The sequence below is a fragment of the Sparus aurata genome, chromosome 20 (genome assembly GCF_900880675.1).
Source record: "Sparus aurata chromosome 20, fSpaAur1.1, whole genome shotgun sequence".
NCBI classification, from domain to species: Eukaryota; Metazoa; Chordata; class Actinopteri; order Spariformes; family Sparidae; genus Sparus; species Sparus aurata.
Window position 1 is genome coordinate 17035405 of NC_044206.1, and position 19224 is coordinate 17054628.

At 41.6% G+C, this 19224-nt stretch overlaps 3 protein-coding genes across 4 annotated transcripts; all 3 read left to right on the forward strand.

The window, feature by feature from the left end:
* Positions 1 to 2180: 2180 nt before the first annotated feature.
* On the forward strand, positions 2181 to 7436 carry LOC115570861 (CD63 antigen-like). Its single transcript, XM_030399625.1, has 7 exons — positions 2181 to 2262; positions 4046 to 4234; positions 5200 to 5274; positions 5365 to 5469; positions 6418 to 6555; positions 6641 to 6724; positions 7087 to 7436. The coding sequence occupies exons 1-7, from the start codon at positions 2206 to 2208 to the stop codon at positions 7156 to 7158; spliced, it is 720 nt and encodes a 239-aa protein (XP_030255485.1). The 5' UTR covers positions 2181 to 2205; the 3' UTR covers positions 7159 to 7436.
* An 839-nt stretch (positions 7437 to 8275) lies between these two features.
* On the forward strand, positions 8276 to 11790 carry pus3 (pseudouridylate synthase 3). 2 transcript variants are annotated; one of them, XM_030399355.1, is made up of 7 exons: positions 8276 to 8429; positions 8751 to 9168; positions 9258 to 9535; positions 9621 to 9804; positions 9953 to 10062; positions 10165 to 10337; positions 11332 to 11603. In XM_030399355.1, exons 2-7 carry the CDS (start codon positions 8752 to 8754, stop codon positions 11601 to 11603), a joined length of 1434 nt encoding a protein of 477 aa, XP_030255215.1. In that variant the 5' UTR covers positions 8276 to 8429; position 8751. The 2 variants fall into 2 exon arrangements, with proteins under 2 accessions (XP_030255215.1, XP_030255216.1); XM_030399356.1 differs by having other exon boundaries at positions 8279 to 8429; positions 8748 to 9168; positions 11332 to 11790.
* An 848-nt stretch (positions 11791 to 12638) lies between these two features.
* On the forward strand, positions 12639 to 17820 carry dcakd (dephospho-CoA kinase domain containing). Its single transcript, XM_030401385.1, has 5 exons — positions 12639 to 12959; positions 14768 to 14879; positions 15360 to 15563; positions 15903 to 15990; positions 16261 to 17820. Exons 2-5 carry the CDS (start codon positions 14768 to 14770, stop codon positions 16544 to 16546), a joined length of 690 nt encoding a protein of 229 aa, XP_030257245.1. The 5' UTR covers positions 12639 to 12959; the 3' UTR covers positions 16547 to 17820.
* The last annotated feature ends 1404 nt before the right edge of the window (positions 17821 to 19224 follow it).

The window sequence follows — 19224 nt, forward strand, 5'->3', positions numbered from 1 at the left end:
TACATTCATGTTTACTGATGAGCCCGACGTGATAAACAGAACGACATCGAAGCACGTGACGTCGCCCTTGAAGTATGTGGACTTGACACTGAGCGCAAGTCCTCCAGTAAGTAAACTTTGGCATTTTCTTTAGAAAGAGCCATAAAAGGTCAAAAGCTGAATGTTTTTTAATATCCTGCATCTTTACTATATATGGATTGTTCCCCCACATACAAATATCATTGTTGTACAAAGAAGATCTTATATTCCTTAGAGTAAGTAGCACTATCCCAGCCCTTTCCAAGACAATTATCCCTATCAGAAGGAAATCATTCAAAGTTTTGAACAAGTCTTACGGAATTCAAAACAGGAAAAGCAAAGAGACGGATGGACAATGTTCTCGCTCTGTGACCGAGCTCTCCAATTATGGCAATCATTTCACTTCCTGTTCCCATGAAGTCCTTCAAAGACTCGCAGGCTCCGTGTTATCCTGTTCCCACAAATTCCTTCAAACACATGCCGCATGCCATCAGTCCGTTAAAGCGGAGTGGTGGAGACCCATGTGTCACAGGCTTCTGTTCGCTGTTTTAAAGAAAAGTGGAATGGGGCCCTCCTGTGGCTGCGCACCCCACACTGCAGCAGTCAACCGGCATCGATCAGTACCAGAGAAATCCACTTAAAACATCTTGGAAATAACAAAATAGTTTTCATTCTTTAAGTCTGTGAGAACTGGGGCAGACTCTTGCTTCCGAAGATATTCATATTCGTCGTCTCAGCCTGAATTTCTTTGCAGGCAAATAAGGACAAGTCGATAAGGGTGCATGGACAGAGAGCCAGTGATGAGCGGACCGAAAGACAAAACCACAAACTCCTGTCGACAGCCCTCTCTTCATCCTCCTGACAATTGCAGTTTTAAAACTTGAGGTGTGTTGTCACATACATTCAAAGAGCCTGCTGCGGCTCTGCTGAGTTAATGAGGACAGAGTAAAGAGCAGAATCTCTGACGCCATGCCTGAAATTAGGAAGCAGCAGGGTCCTTCACAGCCTGATGCACTCTGGCTCGAGCTCTGAGAAGGCAGAAAAAGAGGGGAGAAGGAAAAACAAAGAGCAGGAAAAGACATGAATGGATAGAAAGAGATGTGAGGAACAGAAGACCTTCTGGCGGCGTGTCACAAGCATCCCGGCTGCTCGGTCTGCTGTGACGGAGATTACTGCGCTGCAGCCAGAGGCCTCGGTCTTCTTCCAGCCCGTGGAGTCGGGTCAGGGTGCCTGCAGCTGCTCCGTATGTTGGTTGGAGACGCTCTGGGGAAGAGATCGGTCCTCAAAAGGGATGGAAGGAGCCCCAAAGCAAGTTCCTATAGTCAGAGGGCTTCAAGTGAAGCTCTGACAGAAAGAAACTGCTTTTCTGTGTTTCTTTAAGAATGAATATTCCTGATAATGTGATGGAAAGGTTGATGGAAAGTCAGGTGAAGGTTCGTAGTCCACAAAACAACTGAGGTAGATGGCCCCGTTCAGCTCGTCTTGCGTAATCCAAGTCTCTCTTAGCCCCTAGATCCCAAATCAATTTGAAGAGACGTAATTTACCAACACAGTCTCTAATGCATTCGCGATCTCAGGGCTTCTGGCAACTTGGTCTGCAATGGACAAATGAGTTCCCATCCATTCACCTGTTTAGTAGAACGCTTTTGTGGACCACGAAACTTCATGTGCCTTTCGGTCCCCATGACCAAATAATGACTGAATTTTTTATTTCGAGTGAAACGTGCCTTAAAATTACAATTTTAAAAACTTGACCACGTGTAGCAGAGATTCTCCCATGATGCCTGTGAAGCTTCGTCTTTTGTTTCCAACAAACCGTTAAGGAATGTTGCAAAAAGCCAATAGTGTATATACAAGTCACGGAGATTTTAATAGTTTTAAAAAATAAGCTCCTCCATTATAAACCTGCAACATATTCAGGCCACTATCCAACACGGACATGATCATACTTTATAGTCTTTTTTCCACTTCAGCGATCCTCCTATTCAAATAGTCCAGCATGTTTTCATCTGATCTATCAATTCAAATGTTATCAGACTACCTGTTCATTTCCATGAGCTCACGTGACTCACTCACTACTGAATTACATGTAGATGCTGAGCCCGTATCTCTTCACACGCAGTCTGCCGCCGCTTCTCTTTAATCTTTTCACACAAACTTGGATCGGCCTCGTCGAGTTCTGACAATATGAGCTTGTGTTGCAGCTTAAAATGTCTGTTCATTTTCTTCAACGCCCTTTTCCTGGTGAGTACTGTGTGCAAATTCGATGAATGAATGAAAGCTTTGGGAACAAATCCATTGAAGTTAGAATGACAAACAGGCTGAACTAAATGGGTTTTATGTTTATTGTTATCTGGCCTGTTAGTAAGAAGAAACTGCTCCTTCCTTTTTCATATTTTCAACTACACTGAATTGTCAGACTGCGACAGACAATTATTTCATTATTATTTAATCTGCTGATTATTTTTTACAATTAATTGATCAGTTGTTTAGTCTGTAATTGTCAAATGATTATGAAAAATGCTCATCTCATCAGTATAAAACCATAAGATTCTTCATTTACTTTCATAAATGACTAAAAGCAGTAAAATCCTCACATTTACGAAGCAGGAACCAGCAAATCTTGTTAATTTTTGTTTGAAAAATGACTCGAAATGTCATCCATTATCAATTTTCTTCCGACCGACTAATCACTTAATCGTCTAACTGTTGCAGCTCCTGTCGTACATTGACTTAATCACACTATAGCAAAGACATCCCATCTAAATCTTTTCAGAATACTATGAAACACAACATACAGTACAAAGTGTGACAGCGACTGTAGTCCCGCTCTCGTGTGATGCTGCTAATGTATGCATGGAAATTCAAAAACAAGACACAGGAGACTGGAAGTAATTTGTGGCATCATTTGAAAGAGAATCGCAAAATTAATTTGTCCCTCCGACCGTATCAAACATATTCATATTAGATGGTCTCAGGGGTCTCGGGGGACAGGCTGAGCAGAGGCAGCAGCGACAAATATGGAATATAATCAGTCTGGCTCGTGGACGGATGTAGCGGCAGGGGGTCCTGGGTGAGCAGGAGCGCAGCACGCATTCACCAAAATAAAATGAATAATTTGGAAAGTCCTGATATTTAATAACTGGTGTGGATAAAAGAGATAACCAACAGGCACACTGCCCATGTTTCTTTAAATGGTTATTTATAGAAAACTTTATTTAAAGCAGAAAAGACTAGTTTATTTAGTGACACTGGACAATTAAGGGTCAAAATTGTGCACCAGATTATGTTCAAAATCTAATAAATTCAAAATATGTATGAATTTATCATTTGATTACTGTGTTTATTCTCATTTTGCACCATTTCAGAGATTAAACCCGTCCACTTGATTTACACCTGGTCTCCTTCTAACTATTATTTTACACTCAGAATCAGTTATTCTGAATAACAATAGATAAAAGGGTTCTTCCAGGGACTATTTTCTTCTCTTCTCATCCATCACTGACCCGAGATTTTTAAATAAATGTTTAACCCGTTAAAAAGAGTGGGAATGTTTTATCAACTCAAACACTGGGTTCTACACAAAACCTGTAGAACATAAAAGGGCTCCCGTTAGAACTCCCTTGGTGGGTTCTAGACGAAACCTCTGGAGAATTAGCAGAGCCCCCTTGTTGGGTTTTTATCAGCACCTATAGAATTTAAAATGGTCTAGATAGAATACCAGAGAGAGTTCTGTGTGGTACCATTACAGCATAGAAAGGTTCTCTGTAGAACCCCTTATGGGGTAACCACAGATGGTTTAAGGTCTAACCCTTTGTGTTGGGTTCTACTAAGAACCAAAAAGGTTCTCCTTTGGGTCCAAGCCAAAGAAACCTATATGGTTCTTGTTAGCCCTTTTATTCCTCAGAGTGCAGCTGCACACTGGTTGGCAGGCATGAAATCCCCAGCAGAGCACTGGGTTCATTGGGTTTAAGGTCTCTATATAGAGCACTGAATTAATTTTCCAGTTGTTAAATGTGTCTTTCAGGCGTCCGGGGTCGCCCTCATCACCATCGGAGCGCTGCAGTACACAACGTACTTGCAGATAGGCATTTTCGCGGGGAGCAGCCTGTCTAAAATAGCGATAGTCCTCATCGCGGTGGGCGTCACCATCACCCTCGTCTCCCTCATGGGCCATCTCGGGGCATTCTTGAATAATTCTACTATGGTGGCCTGGGTAAGTAACACGATGCCCCCTGATGAGCTTGAGATTGTTTCCTCATACATTTGATTAAGAACAGGCCCGTGGGATGATCTCGCAATAATGTTAGATGTCAGCGTTTTGGCTCTGGACATTTGTGGTGGAGCGGCTGTGAGATTAAGACTATGTCCAGATGTTTCAACAGAACATCAAAATGACATGTGAGAAGATTGTTGCAAGGCTTTGGTAGTGAGTAACAACTGTGTTGCCTTAAAAAATATCCCATAGTGTCTTATTTTCAAATGATGAAGACACTGTGGTCCATTGTCAGAAACATCCGCTAGTTACAAATGCCAAATAATTATTGATTTGGCAACCTGGTCGCCTGCAACTCCACCAATTGTCCCCTCCACATCCAGATAGGAAAGTCAGGTCATAAAGGAAGTCATGAACGTATAAAGTGAATGAGATATGATACATTTTGACCCAGTTATCAAGATAGTACACAGCCTATGACACGTACGTGTGGATGTGTCTGTGGTTTTGCAGAAATGTAAACTGGGAACATTTCATCTTGGGCGACAGGGCTGAGAAAAATTACACAAGTAGGTTAACTTTCACACTAAATTGCTAAATATCAGATGTATTAATACTGGGGCAAAGAGAATATGATATATTGACGTAAGAGATGCTTTCAAGAGCCATTTCTATCACACTATATTTAGTCAGATGGGTTTAATCGTTTCCAAACTTTTCACAAGAAACGGGCGGAAAAACAGGTTCCCATGTTCCCTTGTGACTAAAGACCAACAGAAAATCTTGAGGAAAAACTGGCTCCGCGGCCTCGTCCTTTGACCGATTTGGAATCCTGAAATCGTAGACTCAAGTACCTCAAGTGCAATAAAGGAAATTATAAAAATCCACTGCGGATATAAATGGTCTGGGGATGTGGGAATCAGCTGCCCTCTTTGCTCTGTGCTCTCTGTCTCCGTCTCCGCTAGTTCATCTGCATCCTGATAGTGATCATCATGTTGGAGGTGGCCACGGGGGCCTTCTTTTACGTGTTCCGCAGCAGGGTGAGACGCTGAAGAAATTAAGATCAAGGTCAAAACAGCAGCGCTCCCTCGTCATTAAAGATTTCTTTTTAAACCTTATCTCCTCCGTAGACTGCTGTGCTTCAGATGAACAGCGCTATCAACACCAAAGCACGAGGGGTGGTCAGTGACTACAGCCCGGAGAGGAGGCACGCCATCAACAGGATTCAGGAAAAGGTGACAGGCGGGGATTTATGTTTGGTGTTTTGGCAGGAGGGGGTTGACAGACTGGAGACAAAAAAAAATATTGAAAGCTGTACCCTGCTCTCAGTGCATTGAAGTTTGTGTTAATCTGACTAAAAATAATCAGGGTTTTGCACAATGTGAGCACAACACAAACTCTCCTCTAAATAGATTCTGTAGATCTCTCTACAAGATGAGACAAGGCATCAACAGGTATCTCTTTAAGACCTTTGACATTTTTTTATTTTTTTTTTACCTGAGGAACAATGTCTCGTTTCACTTACAATTCCACAACAGAAGCTTTAAAGGATGGCTTCACGGATTATCGGTCTTTGTTTTGGGGATTCCTCTGCAACCCAATCGTCAGAATAAATGTTGGCATCGTACGTTTCTGTAAAACGTGGATGCGTTGAACATCTGCGCTCCTTTGCTTTTCAATTTCCAACTTTATGTTGTGACAGCGCCGTGTCTAAGTTCACGTTTTTGGCTTGAAGCACTGAATCTCGCTGCCACAGAGAAGCTCGGAAGCTGTCCAGACATCTTGCCACAAATACCAACTGTTAGCGCCACAAAGACACTTGGAAAAAGACCCGCGTTAGGAATATTTAGTCTTGTTGCTCAAAGACACATGGAAAATGTTCAACTTCTCAATAAAAATACTGGTTGTTGGGTTTTTTTGCCATAAAGACACCTTGAAAATGTCCCGACAGTCACTGCAATAGGAGGCCAACAGCGGTAGTCATATGAACAGTCTCTCGTCAGCTGGTATACATGTAATATGATACTTGTAGAAATGTTGATATGACAAGAGTGAAACTATCTATACATCATGCATGTGTGAGCCTGTCCTGTGAGTTTAACAGTGCACCGTGTACCCAGAAAACCCACACTGCAGGCAAAACCGTTGCTTTAGTTTATTCTTCACATGTTGTCACGCACCAGTTCAAGTGCTGCGGTGCAGACGGAAAAGAGGACTGGTCCAAGAGTGTGGGCTGGGAAAACCACGAGGCTGTGCCAGACTCCTGCTGCGTGGTGAAGAGTGACGGCTGTGGACAGAACAAGGAGAGCGCATACTCAAAGGTCTGCGGGGAAATCTCATTTTCAAGTTTGCAACCATGGCAAGGTTATTTTCTACAGTATGTTATGAGCGTGTGCCTCCCCTCAGGGCTGCCTCTCGGCTATCAAACTCTTCCTGCTGAAGAACCTGGTGTGGGTCGGCGCTGTCTGCATCGCCCTGGCAGTCACAGAGGTGAACCGTTCAAAATAAAATGAAATGTTTGTCTGTGACATTTGTTGTATGTCTTAGAAAGAACTAAAAATGTGTATTTATCAGCATGTTGTAGTGTTTTTTTTTTTAATTGATTCAAAAATTCTTATGCACTTTCCAATTCCAATAATGAGAAAATGTTCATGCAAGCAAAGGTAACACAGACATCTGAGAAGTAAGGAGAGGATGGTGTGAATGATGATAAAGCCGTGTGCCTCGGGAAGTGAACTGCAGGATTAATTAAAAAAAAAAAAAAAAAAAAAGTGGAGAGAGACAAGAACCATTTTTACCCGTATTTGAGTTCATTTGCTGCCAGTAACTCGTAACCTTTTTGCCTGTCGCAGGTTTTCGGAGTGGTCGTCGGGGTCTGCTTGTGTCTGGACATAAAGACGAAAAGCTACGAAAACATCAGCTGATGTGCCGTCGTGCCACAGTCGAGATGACATCACTCACATTGTTCACTGTTTCAAATGTCATCGGTTTTATTTGCATTTGTATGCCAAAGATTGTGACATCAAGATGAAATGTGTGGTAGTTAATCTGATAAAATGAAAAAAACTGACACGTGCCTTATTGCCACTTTCATGCCTGCCAAATGTAACTATTTTACAAGTTATCTGCATATTCTGGAATCTGTTTTGGTCTATCACGGTCTCAAGATCACTATGAAAACATTCAATAAATGTGTGATGTATTCCCCAAGTGGCTGTGGTTCAATACACCTGACCTAATATCTTATAAAAAAAAAATATACATATTTTGTGCTGTACTTGAGAACAAATTTGAGATACCTTACTTGAATTTTTTCATTTTATGCATCTTTATACCTCCACTTACACCCCACATCTCTGGGGAGAATATTGTATTTTTACTCTACTAAATTTGTCTGACAGCTATAGTTACCAGTTACTGCCGGATCAAAATTATTGATGCCCTTCTGTCCAGTGAGAATCTCCAAACTAGTTTTTCTTTGTTAGTTCCCATTTTTTGATGAACGTTCAAGTAACTACATGACGTTTTTAGTAGTTCCCAAAGAACATGGAAGCTACAAACCATGATGATCTCATTGAATATGGTGCATTGCTGTAGATTACCCAACAAAATGTAAAGCAGTAAGTGAGCTCAACCATACACATCTACAGCAGTAAATTACAACATACACTTCAATTCAACATGATAATCCAAAAACCTCATATAGTGTACAATAATAGTAATATTAATACAAACACCTCACAGGGACCATTTAATGCAGAAGCAGTTTTTGATTTTTGTTAATACATTTTGTTGACGATACTTTTTAAATGATCTTCTTTAAGTAAGGTTTTGAATAAAGGTTGTATTTTAAAGGTGTGGATGCTGTTGCGCTGTTGCGCTGCTTGAACTACTATTAGTTAACCAGTTAACTGAAAAATGTATCTTTTATAAGAAAAAAATAGACCTATTACTGAAAAGAAAAATTCTGTATTGACATTATTCTTACCGTATTTCGCCTAAAAACTGACCTGATCACTTTCGGTGGTGAATTGACGCTGTAAACTGCATTTCCCAGAATCCCCTCGAAAGGAAACGCGTCCGCTCTCTAAATCGGTCCGACCAGCGTCAGCACGAAGAGTAACGTGTGCGCCAGCGTCCCAGAAAACTGACTGAAAACACGACTTTGTCAGCGAAACTGGGACTAAAACCAAAGGTAAAGAAACAGTTTTAATGCAGTTTTATAAACACCCGCAGCAACAGGTTTAATATCGCTCTGCTAACATCACACAAGCTAACACCAGCTAGCTTTTAGCCTGTAAACCCAACTGTATGACTCAAGCTAGCTGGAGGAACAATGTGGTGATATCCAACTGTACATTTTGGCAGGTACCAATTTTACCTGAATTCATAGATAAATGTAAAACAAGAATAATAAAGAATGTAGTTAAGCAAGTTAGTTAAAAGAGGTACACATTTAGAAGTATTTAAGCTTTCCTCTATTACTATTCTCTCTTCCTACTTATTTATCTAGCAGCATGTCAGAGGCTTTGATCCATCGAGTAAAGGAGCTGGAGGCAGAGCTGGAGAAGCTCAAGTCCCAGCTGAAGGAGAGGGGTGAAGCTGGAAAAGACATGGAGCTCACGTCCCATGTAAACACAGACTGCAGACCTGATGGTAACACCAGCAACAACGCCAGCAGCAGTAAAAAGGGGAAAAAGGCAAGCAAGGAGCGTCCTTTTGACTTCTCTGCCCACCCTCGGCGCCATGTGGCTCTGCGACTGGCTTACCTGGGATGGGCCTACCAGGGCTTCGCGGTTCAGGAGAACACAGACAACACAGTGGAGGCCAGACTCTTCGAAGCTCTGCTGAAGACGCGGCTGATCCAGGAACGACAGACCTCCAACTACCACCGGTGTGGTCGCACTGATAAAGGAGTCAGTGCTTTCTCCCAAGTGAGTTCATCACGACCCAGTATGTCATGTATTGTACTCCAAAATGAAATCTTCCCCTTCCATTGAGTAAACTTGTCTCCTCCCTACAGGTCATAACCATCGACCTGCGCTCCACACAGTTTGGCGGAGGTCTGGGCGTCACACTACCTGAAAATGTTGACGCCGGCATCAAAAATAAAGCCAGTGCCTCTGAGCTTCCATATGTGAAGATGCTGAACAGAGTCCTGCCCCAGGACATCAGGATCTTGGACTGGGCACCAGTAGCGGAGGGCTTCAGTGCCCGCTTTGACTGCCAGTCCCGCACGTACCGGTACTACTTCCCCCGAGGATCCTTGGACGTGGCGTTGATGGCAGATGCTGCAAAAAGGTGGGTGAAGACGCAACATGACAAACACTGATATCATCCCTTGATGTCACAGTTCTGATTTGAGGTTCCTCTTTACTCGCGCCAGGTACGAGGGCACTCACGACTTTCGCAACATCTGTAAAATGGATGTGGGCAACGGGGTCCTGCAGTTCCAGAGGACCATCCTGTCGGCATCAGTCAAGCCTCTGCAGCCTCAGCAGATCTCCAGCGCAGACCAGTATGAGCTCTTCGTATTTGAGATTAAAGGGCTGGCCTTCCTTTACCACCAGGTACCAATAGACAGCGTGCTCGGCAATTCATCATGTTCCTCTCAAGCCATTGTATCCTTAAAAAGCCTCAGTTTGTTAAAGTGAACCTTTCAATAATAAAAAGACCGGTTAACTTACTGCAGTGAATTCCTGTTGTGTTGTGCTGCAGGTCCGATGCATGATGGCGCTGCTTCTCCTCATAGGGCAGAAACTGGAAGCCCCAGAGATAATTAATCAGCTCCTGGATGTTCAGAGTAACCCCAGGAAGCCTCAGTACAGGTGAGACAAACTGAACTGAATCAGAAATTGTGACAGCAATACAGCTGAACTACAGTTGCATCAGTATAGATCTGTGCTGAACACGTCTCTTCCTGTATCTAGCATGGCAGTAGACTACCCGCTGGTGCTGTACGACTGCCACTTTGAAGGTGTGAGCTGGAGGCAGGACAGTGAAGAGGTGAACCACGTCCTGTCCGCGCTACAACAACACTGGACCCAGAGTGCGGTCAAGACACACGTCGTCCACGGGATGATCCGGGGTTTGGAGGCCATAGGTGAGATGTTTAAGGAGATCAATGGACTGTGACATTTTGAATGACAGACTTCAGTTTTATCATGAGATTTTGAAATAGACCTCTGCAGGGCCAGACTGGGAAAACAGTTCAGGCCATGCCAATATCCACAAACAGACCATTGATATTGAGGACAGTTAATTAATTCTAAATAATACATATAAATAATTTATAAATACATGCACAATGTTTCCTGTTTCTCTTTGCCTAAAATATATAATTTGTTAACACAATAATGTATGAATCTAGAAATAACTACGTTAATTTATAAAGTCATTTATTATTAGATATTTTAATGGTCAATTTTTAAAAAAGGAATTATACAAAGGTTTTTTTTTTTTTTTTAAAGAAATACTTTTTTGTTTGGTTTTTTTAATCACAAAGAATCAACTCGGGGAAGGATGGTTTTGATATTATAATAGTCTGCTAGCATGTATTTTTATTTAGTACTCTCTATCATAATTCTTTCATTTTGGAGCATTTTAGCTTCCTTTTTTTGAATCACTGCTCCATCTTTTCCTCTTGTTCTCCTACACTTTCATATTTGCACTGCACCCTCTGACTGAGCATTGCTTTATTGTCTGTGATGACAGACGGGTTTATTTTTAACACTTCCCAGACGACTTGGATTTCAGTCTGGGCCGTTGACTTTTGTGATTGCCAAATACAAAGTGTAAAGTTAGCCCTTATCAAATTCATTCTTGTTGACAGACTGCCCTCTGACACAAGCTCTGGATTTAAAATATAGAGATAAAACTGACTAAACTCAATATTGTAATTGGCAGGACTGGTGTGATTGACTCCACAATGAGCGACAGTTTTAGCCGAACAGAGTGCTCTATGTGAACAACAAAACAATGCACCATTGTGCAGCCTCCAGTAAATTTACATAAAATGATCTGGTTATAGACGACTTCAACATTAACATCAATACTGAAGAATCAGTGTGAATTGTTTCTGTTCTCTCCATTGTCAGGTGGAGTCTCCTCCGACCATTGCTGGCTGGTAGAGGGCAGCAGGCAGAAGAACTACCGGCCCCTGCTGGAGCGTCCGTGCTGCGAGAGTCTGGAGTCCAGGATAAACCATTTTGTCAAAAGAGGCAGACTGGAGCGGGAGGAAGGGGAGAACAGAGGAGAAGCGGTCCACAGGGGGAAAAGGTCCAAACATTCCCACAATTCCCCCAGTCTGCCTGTTTCAGCAGAGACGCCATCTTCAAAACAAAGTTCAAATCAGAAGGCAGAAGACTGATATTTCCCCACAGGAGAAAATGGACAAAGTGAATTTTGTTGTAATTTTTTGTTAATTGTATATACATTTTATTTCAGGAAACAAAAGAATAGATTTATCTCTTTGTTTCAAGATAACAGTGTTTTTTTCTTTTTCATTCAAGCAAATGTCTGTTTTGCTTTGGAATAAACACGTTTTGGATAAAGTGGCCATCCCTCAGTTTGGTTTACAACAGGTGAAGTCAGTGGCGGAGTATAGAGATTATAATATAGTAGAGTATAATATAGATTAAGTACAGTACATTAACCCAAGTACTGTATTTGCATTTTATATGAGTATTTTCTGTTTATGTTACTAGTACTCAACTACATTTTGGGGGTACGTATTGTAGTTTTTTTTTTTTACTTTATTTGAAAGCTTTAGTAACTAGTTACCTGGAGTGATAATTATGATATAAAAATGTGAAATTATGAGATAAAAAGTCATGATTGTGAGGTAGTGTCGAAATGATGAGATAAATGATAATAGATAATCAGAAAAATCACAATTAGGTTATAGAAAAATGGTTAAAAGATTAAATTAAAAAGTCAAAATTATCAAATAGAAATTGAGAAGTAGAAGGTCAGAATTGTGAGGGGAAAAAATCTAAAATTTCAAAAGTCATAATGATGAGATAAATGATAATCAAATGTTAAACAATCATTAGGAGATAAGTCAAATTTGGGAGAAAGAAAGTCATTATTATAATATTATAATATTAAAAAGTCAAAACTATTAGACAAGTCATTATCATGAAAGAAAAAGTCAATATTAGAAGAAAAATCTAAATGATTTTGACTTTTTAACTCAGAATTCTGAATTGTCATCTCATTTTGGCTTTTTACTACATAATTTTGATTTACTGAGGGAATATTTTTTTAATCAAGACATGCGGCTTCCATATTAACTTCCACTCGAGTAAAATAACTGAATTATTGAATTCTTCTACCACCTCAAGTTGAATGAAATATCAGACAGCAAGGGCGGAACTCAAGACAAGTACGAGGGCACGTCGGATCAATTCTGAGGTGGCGCTTGTCAAGCTAAGCAGCTAGGTCGCTAGCTGTCAGCAGGGTACAAGTCAGGGAGTTGCGGGCAGCGACGCTGAGCTCCACGACTCTTCTCTGACCTCTTCACCTGACTGCACGTTTGACAGGACGGAGTTAACATGTCTGCCTGCTCGTGTGGCTGCGTGTCTGTGGCCGCTCTCACCTGAGCGAGACTGGTGCTAACTGTTAGCCTGTTAGCAGCCCGGGTTGTTTACTGCACCAGCCGCCTCCACTGTGGCTCTGCACGGATTTCCACTGTACGCTCAGCTGATTTGAGGAGTATCACGAGGTAAAGAGAAAAAAAGAATCACGAACGTGTTTAGATAACAGTAACTACGGTTTGTTTACAAGCAGTCTGGCTTCTTCTGTTTGAGTTTATTCCAACGCTGACCGGACCTGTTGAGCCTCGAGTTTGTCATGGCGTTGAGTCAAGAATAACTTCAGGGCTGACAGTCCGATCTGTCAGACTAGTTTGACTCCATAGTTGGCAGCTGAGCCGAGTAGTAAACACCCAGAGTGCAGCTCTGCAGCGCCACAGCAGGGGGCGTGTTGGTAAACCTCATGAGAGAATGACTCAGAAGGATTTTAAACTCCACTGCTAAATTCTACTGACTCTACTTCATTACGACTGGACTATTTCCCTGTTTATCTTTAAGTTTACTGACACTGTTGTGTGTGGATTTAACGCTGCATAACATAATGTGTACAGTTTATGTATATCATCTTTATTTTCTCAGCTTTAGTTCCTTTTGTGTGTTTTCACACAATATTTCCTTGTTTTTTTGGTTTTACTTACAAAGTAGTCCAGCTTACAACACCTATACCTAGACTGACGTTTGGCCTATAGACAGTGCCAATAACAATCTTTTTCCGTTGTTGTTTATTCCCCCTCTTGCGCCAGGGAAACCTCCTGAAATCTCCAGTATTACTAGTACAGCTGACATCTTTTAAACTCATTCAGCCCTTCATCACACTGTCTTAGAAAGAGCTCAGATTATATTGTATTAGAAGGTTAACAAGGCAATCATCAGACAAAACCAACGTTTGGCTGCGATTAAAAGATTCAAAAGTCAAAATGATGAGATAAAAGTTGTAATTATGAGACAAATCATAATTAGGAAGTGGAAAGTCAGATTGTGAAAGTCATAATCATGAATTAAAGCGTTAGAATTATGAAATGCATGATAATTGAGATTACATAAAAAATGTGGAGTTAAACAAAATAGGAATTCTGAGATTAAAAAAGTCAAAATAACTGACCCGTCATCCAAGTCATTCAGCCCTTCCCTTCATTACACTTCAAAAGAGCTGACATTATATTGCACAAATTTATGAAAGAACATTTAATAAAACCTTCTTTTACATGAAAAAGTCCTTTTTAGCTCACTAAACAAGCACCGACTCAGTGATAAGAATTTTTCCGGTATTTATTAAGTCTGATGTGAGGATGTCTCGAGCCAATACCGAATTAGGAGACAGAAGATTTTTTAATAAAACGCCTCTGCTTTTGATTAATGTCATCGTGACTGCTGCTTCACTGATGGCAGTCAATGTGGCCTTGGAAACTTTAGTTGATGCCACCGAAGTTGTATTCAGTCCTGATTAGTTTCTACGAGTCACCATTCGGGACGGGGCCATAAAAGATTTTGTCACTGTGATTGAAAAGCACTTTTCATTATTGGTATTATCGTAAATATCCTCCCATGAATTACTTGAAAAAGCTGTCTAGGTCACTGACGCGCAGTCCTATATTGGTCTCTTGATTTATTTTTAATTGTCTAAGCCCGTCCAGCGTGGCAAAAGGAAAATGAGGTTACCACCATTTATTGGTCTTTTTATTTTTGTGGCAGGACTTTGATTTTTGGTAACTTGTTTAAGATTTAAGTTTTGTTTTCACAAAAAGTTAAAGTATGTTTTAACGCTATTTTTAGAGTTTAAAGAATATTTTGATGAATATCCTTAGCCACAATTATGTTGGACGGGGTAGACGTGACGTGAAATTGTCATATGGTCCCGTGCCAAGTCGACATGAACCACAACAGTATTAATACATTATTAATGTTGCTTGGATGTGTCTTTCTGTGTCTTCTCTTTCAGATGTTCCTGGTGGGGCTGACGGGGGGTATTTCCTCAGGGAAAAGCACGGTGTCTTCGATGCTGCGGGAGCTCGGCTGCCCCATTATTGATGCTGATGTTGTGGCCAGGAAAGGTTGGTGAATACCTTGGATATACAGCGTCAGTCACTGATGTGGGAATTGTGATTAAAATGCCCGACATCACTGACAGAACTGCGCCTGGTGTAATAACGTTGATAGCGAAATGGATGTAAGGAGGCTGGGCCTGTAGGAGATTCATTAAGACAAACCCTCGTAGAGAGAGCATGAATCATGGCGGCTGTCTCTGGCTGACTGCAGGGATGATTCTTAAGTTATGTGGTGATGATACAAAGGTCACAGAACTATGTTAATAGTGCGCAGCTGCATGTAAGAGGACTTCGAAGACATTAGCATTATGATTTGAATTCACTCAGGTGGTCGATGATTATCACAAAATTTTTAGAAATGGTTCCTTATCCGTGTATCCATTTTTTTTGTACCATGCAGACCTGAAATCAGTAATTTTAAAGGGGCTAATTAAAGCTGAGATATCGTGAAAAATACTAAATATTTCTGCTTTTTCCTGACATTAGTCGCGGAGCCCCACACACGTGCCTATTCCCGCATCGTCTACCACTTCGGGCCAGAGATCCTGCTCGAGAACGGGGAGATCGACCGGCAGAAGCTGGGCCAGCTCATCTTTGCCAACGAGGAGAAGAGGAAGCTGCTGAACTCCATCACCCACCCGGAGATCCATAAAGCAATGCTGAAAGAGATCCTGTACTACTTTCTCAGAGGTGAGAATAGGGACGGGGTTTGGCTCAGTTATCAGAGAAAGAGAAGATGATTTACAGGAAAGGGAGCTGTTTTGAGCTTTACTTTATCAGCCGGGAGGTGAAGGTAACTGAGATAAAGTCGTCAATTTTTGCTGCTCACTCCCACTCACTTCACTTTTCCCTCAACATCATAAAATAGCTCAACTGCCTTAAAATAGATTTTTCATACACATATTGTTGTATGTAATTTAATCATGTTACCGGTATTTTCACAACGCTGAAAGTGTTAATGAGATATGTTGAAGCTAATTCATTCTGTTTCACAGTATCTCCTCTCCTCTCCCTCTTGGCTGTACATAGGTTACCGCTACGTGGTGCTGGATGTTCCCCTTCTCTTTGAAACCAGACGTCTCACTCAGTTTCTCAACCACACTGTAGTAGTTTACTGGTAAGACCACTTCTCTACGTTTTCCCCCCATCCCTTTAGAGTTTTACTTTCAGATTGTTTGTTTACAGGTTTCATATTTTAAATCATTAAATATTTGGATGTTTGTTTTTGAACAGAAACAGGCCATTAAGCCCAGTTTTGTGAGTTATTTGTTACCTCTGTCCGTCTGTCTCGCTCTGTGCCTTATTAGCGTGACTCACCGCCTCTGGATTTTTTAACAAGGCACCCCGGCTGCGCCATAAATAACCTCCATTGTCTCTTCCTTTTCAGTGACCCTGCCACTCAGCTATCGCGCTTGATGCAGAGGGACGGCCTGACCCAGGAGCAGGCCGAGCAGCGCGTGGCCGCACAGATGCCGCTCAATGAAAAGCGCGGCTTGGCCAATCACGTTATCGAGAACTCAGGCAGTCGAGAGGACACCCACCGGCAGGTCCTGCGGTTGCACACGAAGCTGGAGGACTCCATGGACTTCCTCTTAGTTAGAGTCATTGCTATTGCAGCCACTACAGGTCTGGGAGGGATACTGCTGTATGCAGCCAAGATACTTTTGTCCTAACAGACGAGAGACGAGAGATGAGGGGGGAGAAGGGTTTGTGGTCCAGGATGTGGTCAAATATGAGGGTGTGAATAGAAGCAGGTGAAGGCACGTCAGGGTTACTGGTGCAGTTCACTGTGAGATTAGTTTCACAGCACCCAGCGCTACAGCTCAGAGGTGTGACAGGCTCTGTTTGCAGTTAACACTGACTTACTTTATTGACACAACGTGCACTGACAAACGTGGTTTGGTGTGAAGGGTTTCTATGTGCAATTTCAGTTGGTTTATACTCCGAGACACTAAAACAACATGCAATCCCTTAGAGGCTCAGTCGCTTTACAAGCTCGCAGATGCTCTCAACAGTGATGAAACTCACAACTAACACCATTAAATGTAAAAGGCAGAATTGTACAAACTGAAGAGATTTTATTTTGTTACACTTTATACAGCTATCCAAATGAGACAGTCTGGGTGATTTGTATAGACTGTAAATCTAAACACCAGACAGTAGAAAGAGCAAATGAAGAAGTAAAAGGCTGTTCATTCTTATCAACTATAGATTTGGATTTTGTCATTTAATTGCCTCGAACTGCTTATTTTTAGTTCAGTATGTCAGTACTATCCTACGGAAGAAGATGAGGGCTACTGTGAAAAAAGTATTTAAGTTTTGACAGGTTTTTCTTTTCTCAGAGAACAACGTCAGAACTGAAATAAAGTTTTCACTGTGGCCTTGAGCCTCTTCCACACTGTCCCCAGCCATGAGTATATATATATTTTTTTTTTAAAGTATTTTTTTGGCCTTATTGATAGTACAGCTGAAGATATGACAGGAAATAGGGTGAGAGAGAGGGGGAGTGACACGCAGCAAAGGGACCCAGGTCGGGAGTCGAACCCAGGTCCGTTGCAGAGCCTCGGCACATGGGACGCGCACTCTACCAACTGAGCTAAACGGCGACCCATGAATTGATTTTAAAATTTCAAAATGCTGTTTAGGGATCGGATGCTTACTGATTGTATGTTGATATCCCACATGATGAAGATAAATGACAGAATGTATTTGACAATCCATTTTTAATGGGAACAGTGGGAATTTACTCGAATTAACAGACTTTATATTTATCACTGTATTTTCTTACACTACACAGCTGTCCTCTGTAAATACTAAGTCTGTGATTTCCTGTTTTTTGTTTTTTTCCTGTGCAGTGTGCACCCTCAACTTGTAACTAAACACAGCATTTGTAACATTAGCTGCTTGAATGAAATATAAATTATCCAATACTACTGTTTTAAAGTAACAGCTGTCAGATGGTGGTCAATTTTTCAATCCCCCCTCCTCTGAAAAATGTGTTTGATTATCATTACTTACATAAATACGGGTCAGGCCGAGATATCCTCACTTTTTGTCACTAATATGGGTAAGACGCCAAAATCACTGGGTCCTACATTTCCCATAATGCAACTCGGCAGCCTTTTTGGTCAGAATACCCTGCCTGGGAAATGCAAAATTGTTGATAAAAAAAAACCCCACACCTCCAGATTGAGATGCAGGCTGAAGTCTCAAGCCCAGAATTAGATAACCCAGATGACATCACTATGACATCATCTGGGTTATTTCCTCTGATTTTAAGAGAACTCCCTTTGGAGCCACATAAGACATTACACAATTGTTTCCAAAGGCTGAGTAGGAGTCCAGTCGAGAAGTCGTCTCATAGTTACGTTGAAAATCACTGGCTGCAACTAACAGTTATTGCCATTGTTTAATTTGCTGATTATTTTAGCAATTTTTTTTTTTTTTCTTGAAAGTAGTGAAAAACAGCATTTTTAAAAATTCTTTTTGCTCAAAAATGACCTCAAACTATTTTTCTAATATAAAAATAGTTGCAGCATGATTCTAGTTGATGAACTAATTGATTAACAGCCTAATCCTTGCGGCTCTATCCCACATAATAATGACTACAAATCACATAGCAAATACTGAGATGCATCAAGTTACAAAGAAACATTGACACTGATGTTCTCAGATGCTACAGGAAAGTGTGTTATCAACAGGACTTCAGGTCTCAAGAACATAACGAACATCCATTAATGGTCAGTTACAATGTCCTTGCTCTCGTCCACATTAGAGCTTGGGCATGAAATTTCAGGCCCACAGGCAGGCATGGTGACATCATCCTGGCACCGAGGTCCCACTAGCCTGCGTGGCTCACTTGGCTCCGTCTGAAGCCCCCACTGGTCTGCTCCTTGTTTTTGTCAAGCCACCGCTGAATTAATGCAAAGTGACTCGGTGGCTGCGGTGGGCGGGGAGCAGTCAACCAAGGCTGCATGGCTACACGTTTGGATTTGGATACATATGTAATATACCAAATCACAGCCGCGAACAGGATGTGATCTTTGACAGAAATAGTATGTAAAAAGTCAGCATAACACACACAATCCAGCGTTGTCTGTCAGTCGGAGCCATGATGAAGAAATTGGTCTATTCTTAGGTTGCCATATTTTAAAACCTGGCTGCTCTACGTGATCCAGGGGGGTAACATGCTTTACTGGGCAGCCAGCTGTTCAGTAGAGATTCTCAAGTGTGCCTCTTCTCAGTCTCCTTCTCACACAGACAGAGGCCAGATGCAGTGCATGGAAGGGAAGACTATATCTGTACCAGCAAGTGTGAATGCCCCAGGCAGGCAGCGGTGGCAAAGCGTCTC

Excerpts from the sequence above, each read along its gene's own strand:
- LOC115570861 (XM_030399625.1), top strand. The coding sequence starts at position 2,206 with ATGAGCTTGTGTTGCAGCTTAAAATGTCTGTTCATTTTCTTCAACGCC. Across the intron at positions 2,263-4,045 it reads TCTTCAACGCCCTTTTCCTG|GCGTCCGGGGTCGCCCTCAT; the intron begins GTGAGTACTGTG and ends TGTGTCTTTCAG. Across the intron at positions 6,556-6,640 it reads AGGAGAGCGCATACTCAAAG|GGCTGCCTCTCGGCTATCAA; the intron begins GTCTGCGGGGAA and ends GCCTCCCCTCAG.
- dcakd (XM_030401385.1), top strand. The coding sequence starts at position 14,768 with ATGTTCCTGGTGGGGCTGACGGGGGGTATTTCCTCAGGGAAAAGCACG. Across the intron at positions 14,880-15,359 it reads TGATGTTGTGGCCAGGAAAG|TCGCGGAGCCCCACACACGT; the intron begins GTTGGTGAATAC and ends TCCTGACATTAG. Across the intron at positions 15,564-15,902 it reads CCTGTACTACTTTCTCAGAG|GTTACCGCTACGTGGTGCTG; the intron begins GTGAGAATAGGG and ends GGCTGTACATAG.
- pus3 (XM_030399355.1), top strand. The coding sequence starts at position 8,752 with ATGTCAGAGGCTTTGATCCATCGAGTAAAGGAGCTGGAGGCAGAGCTG. Across the intron at positions 9,536-9,620 it reads ATGGCAGATGCTGCAAAAAG|GTACGAGGGCACTCACGACT; the intron begins GTGGGTGAAGAC and ends TACTCGCGCCAG. Across the intron at positions 10,338-11,331 it reads CCGGGGTTTGGAGGCCATAG|GTGGAGTCTCCTCCGACCAT; the intron begins GTGAGATGTTTA and ends CTCCATTGTCAG.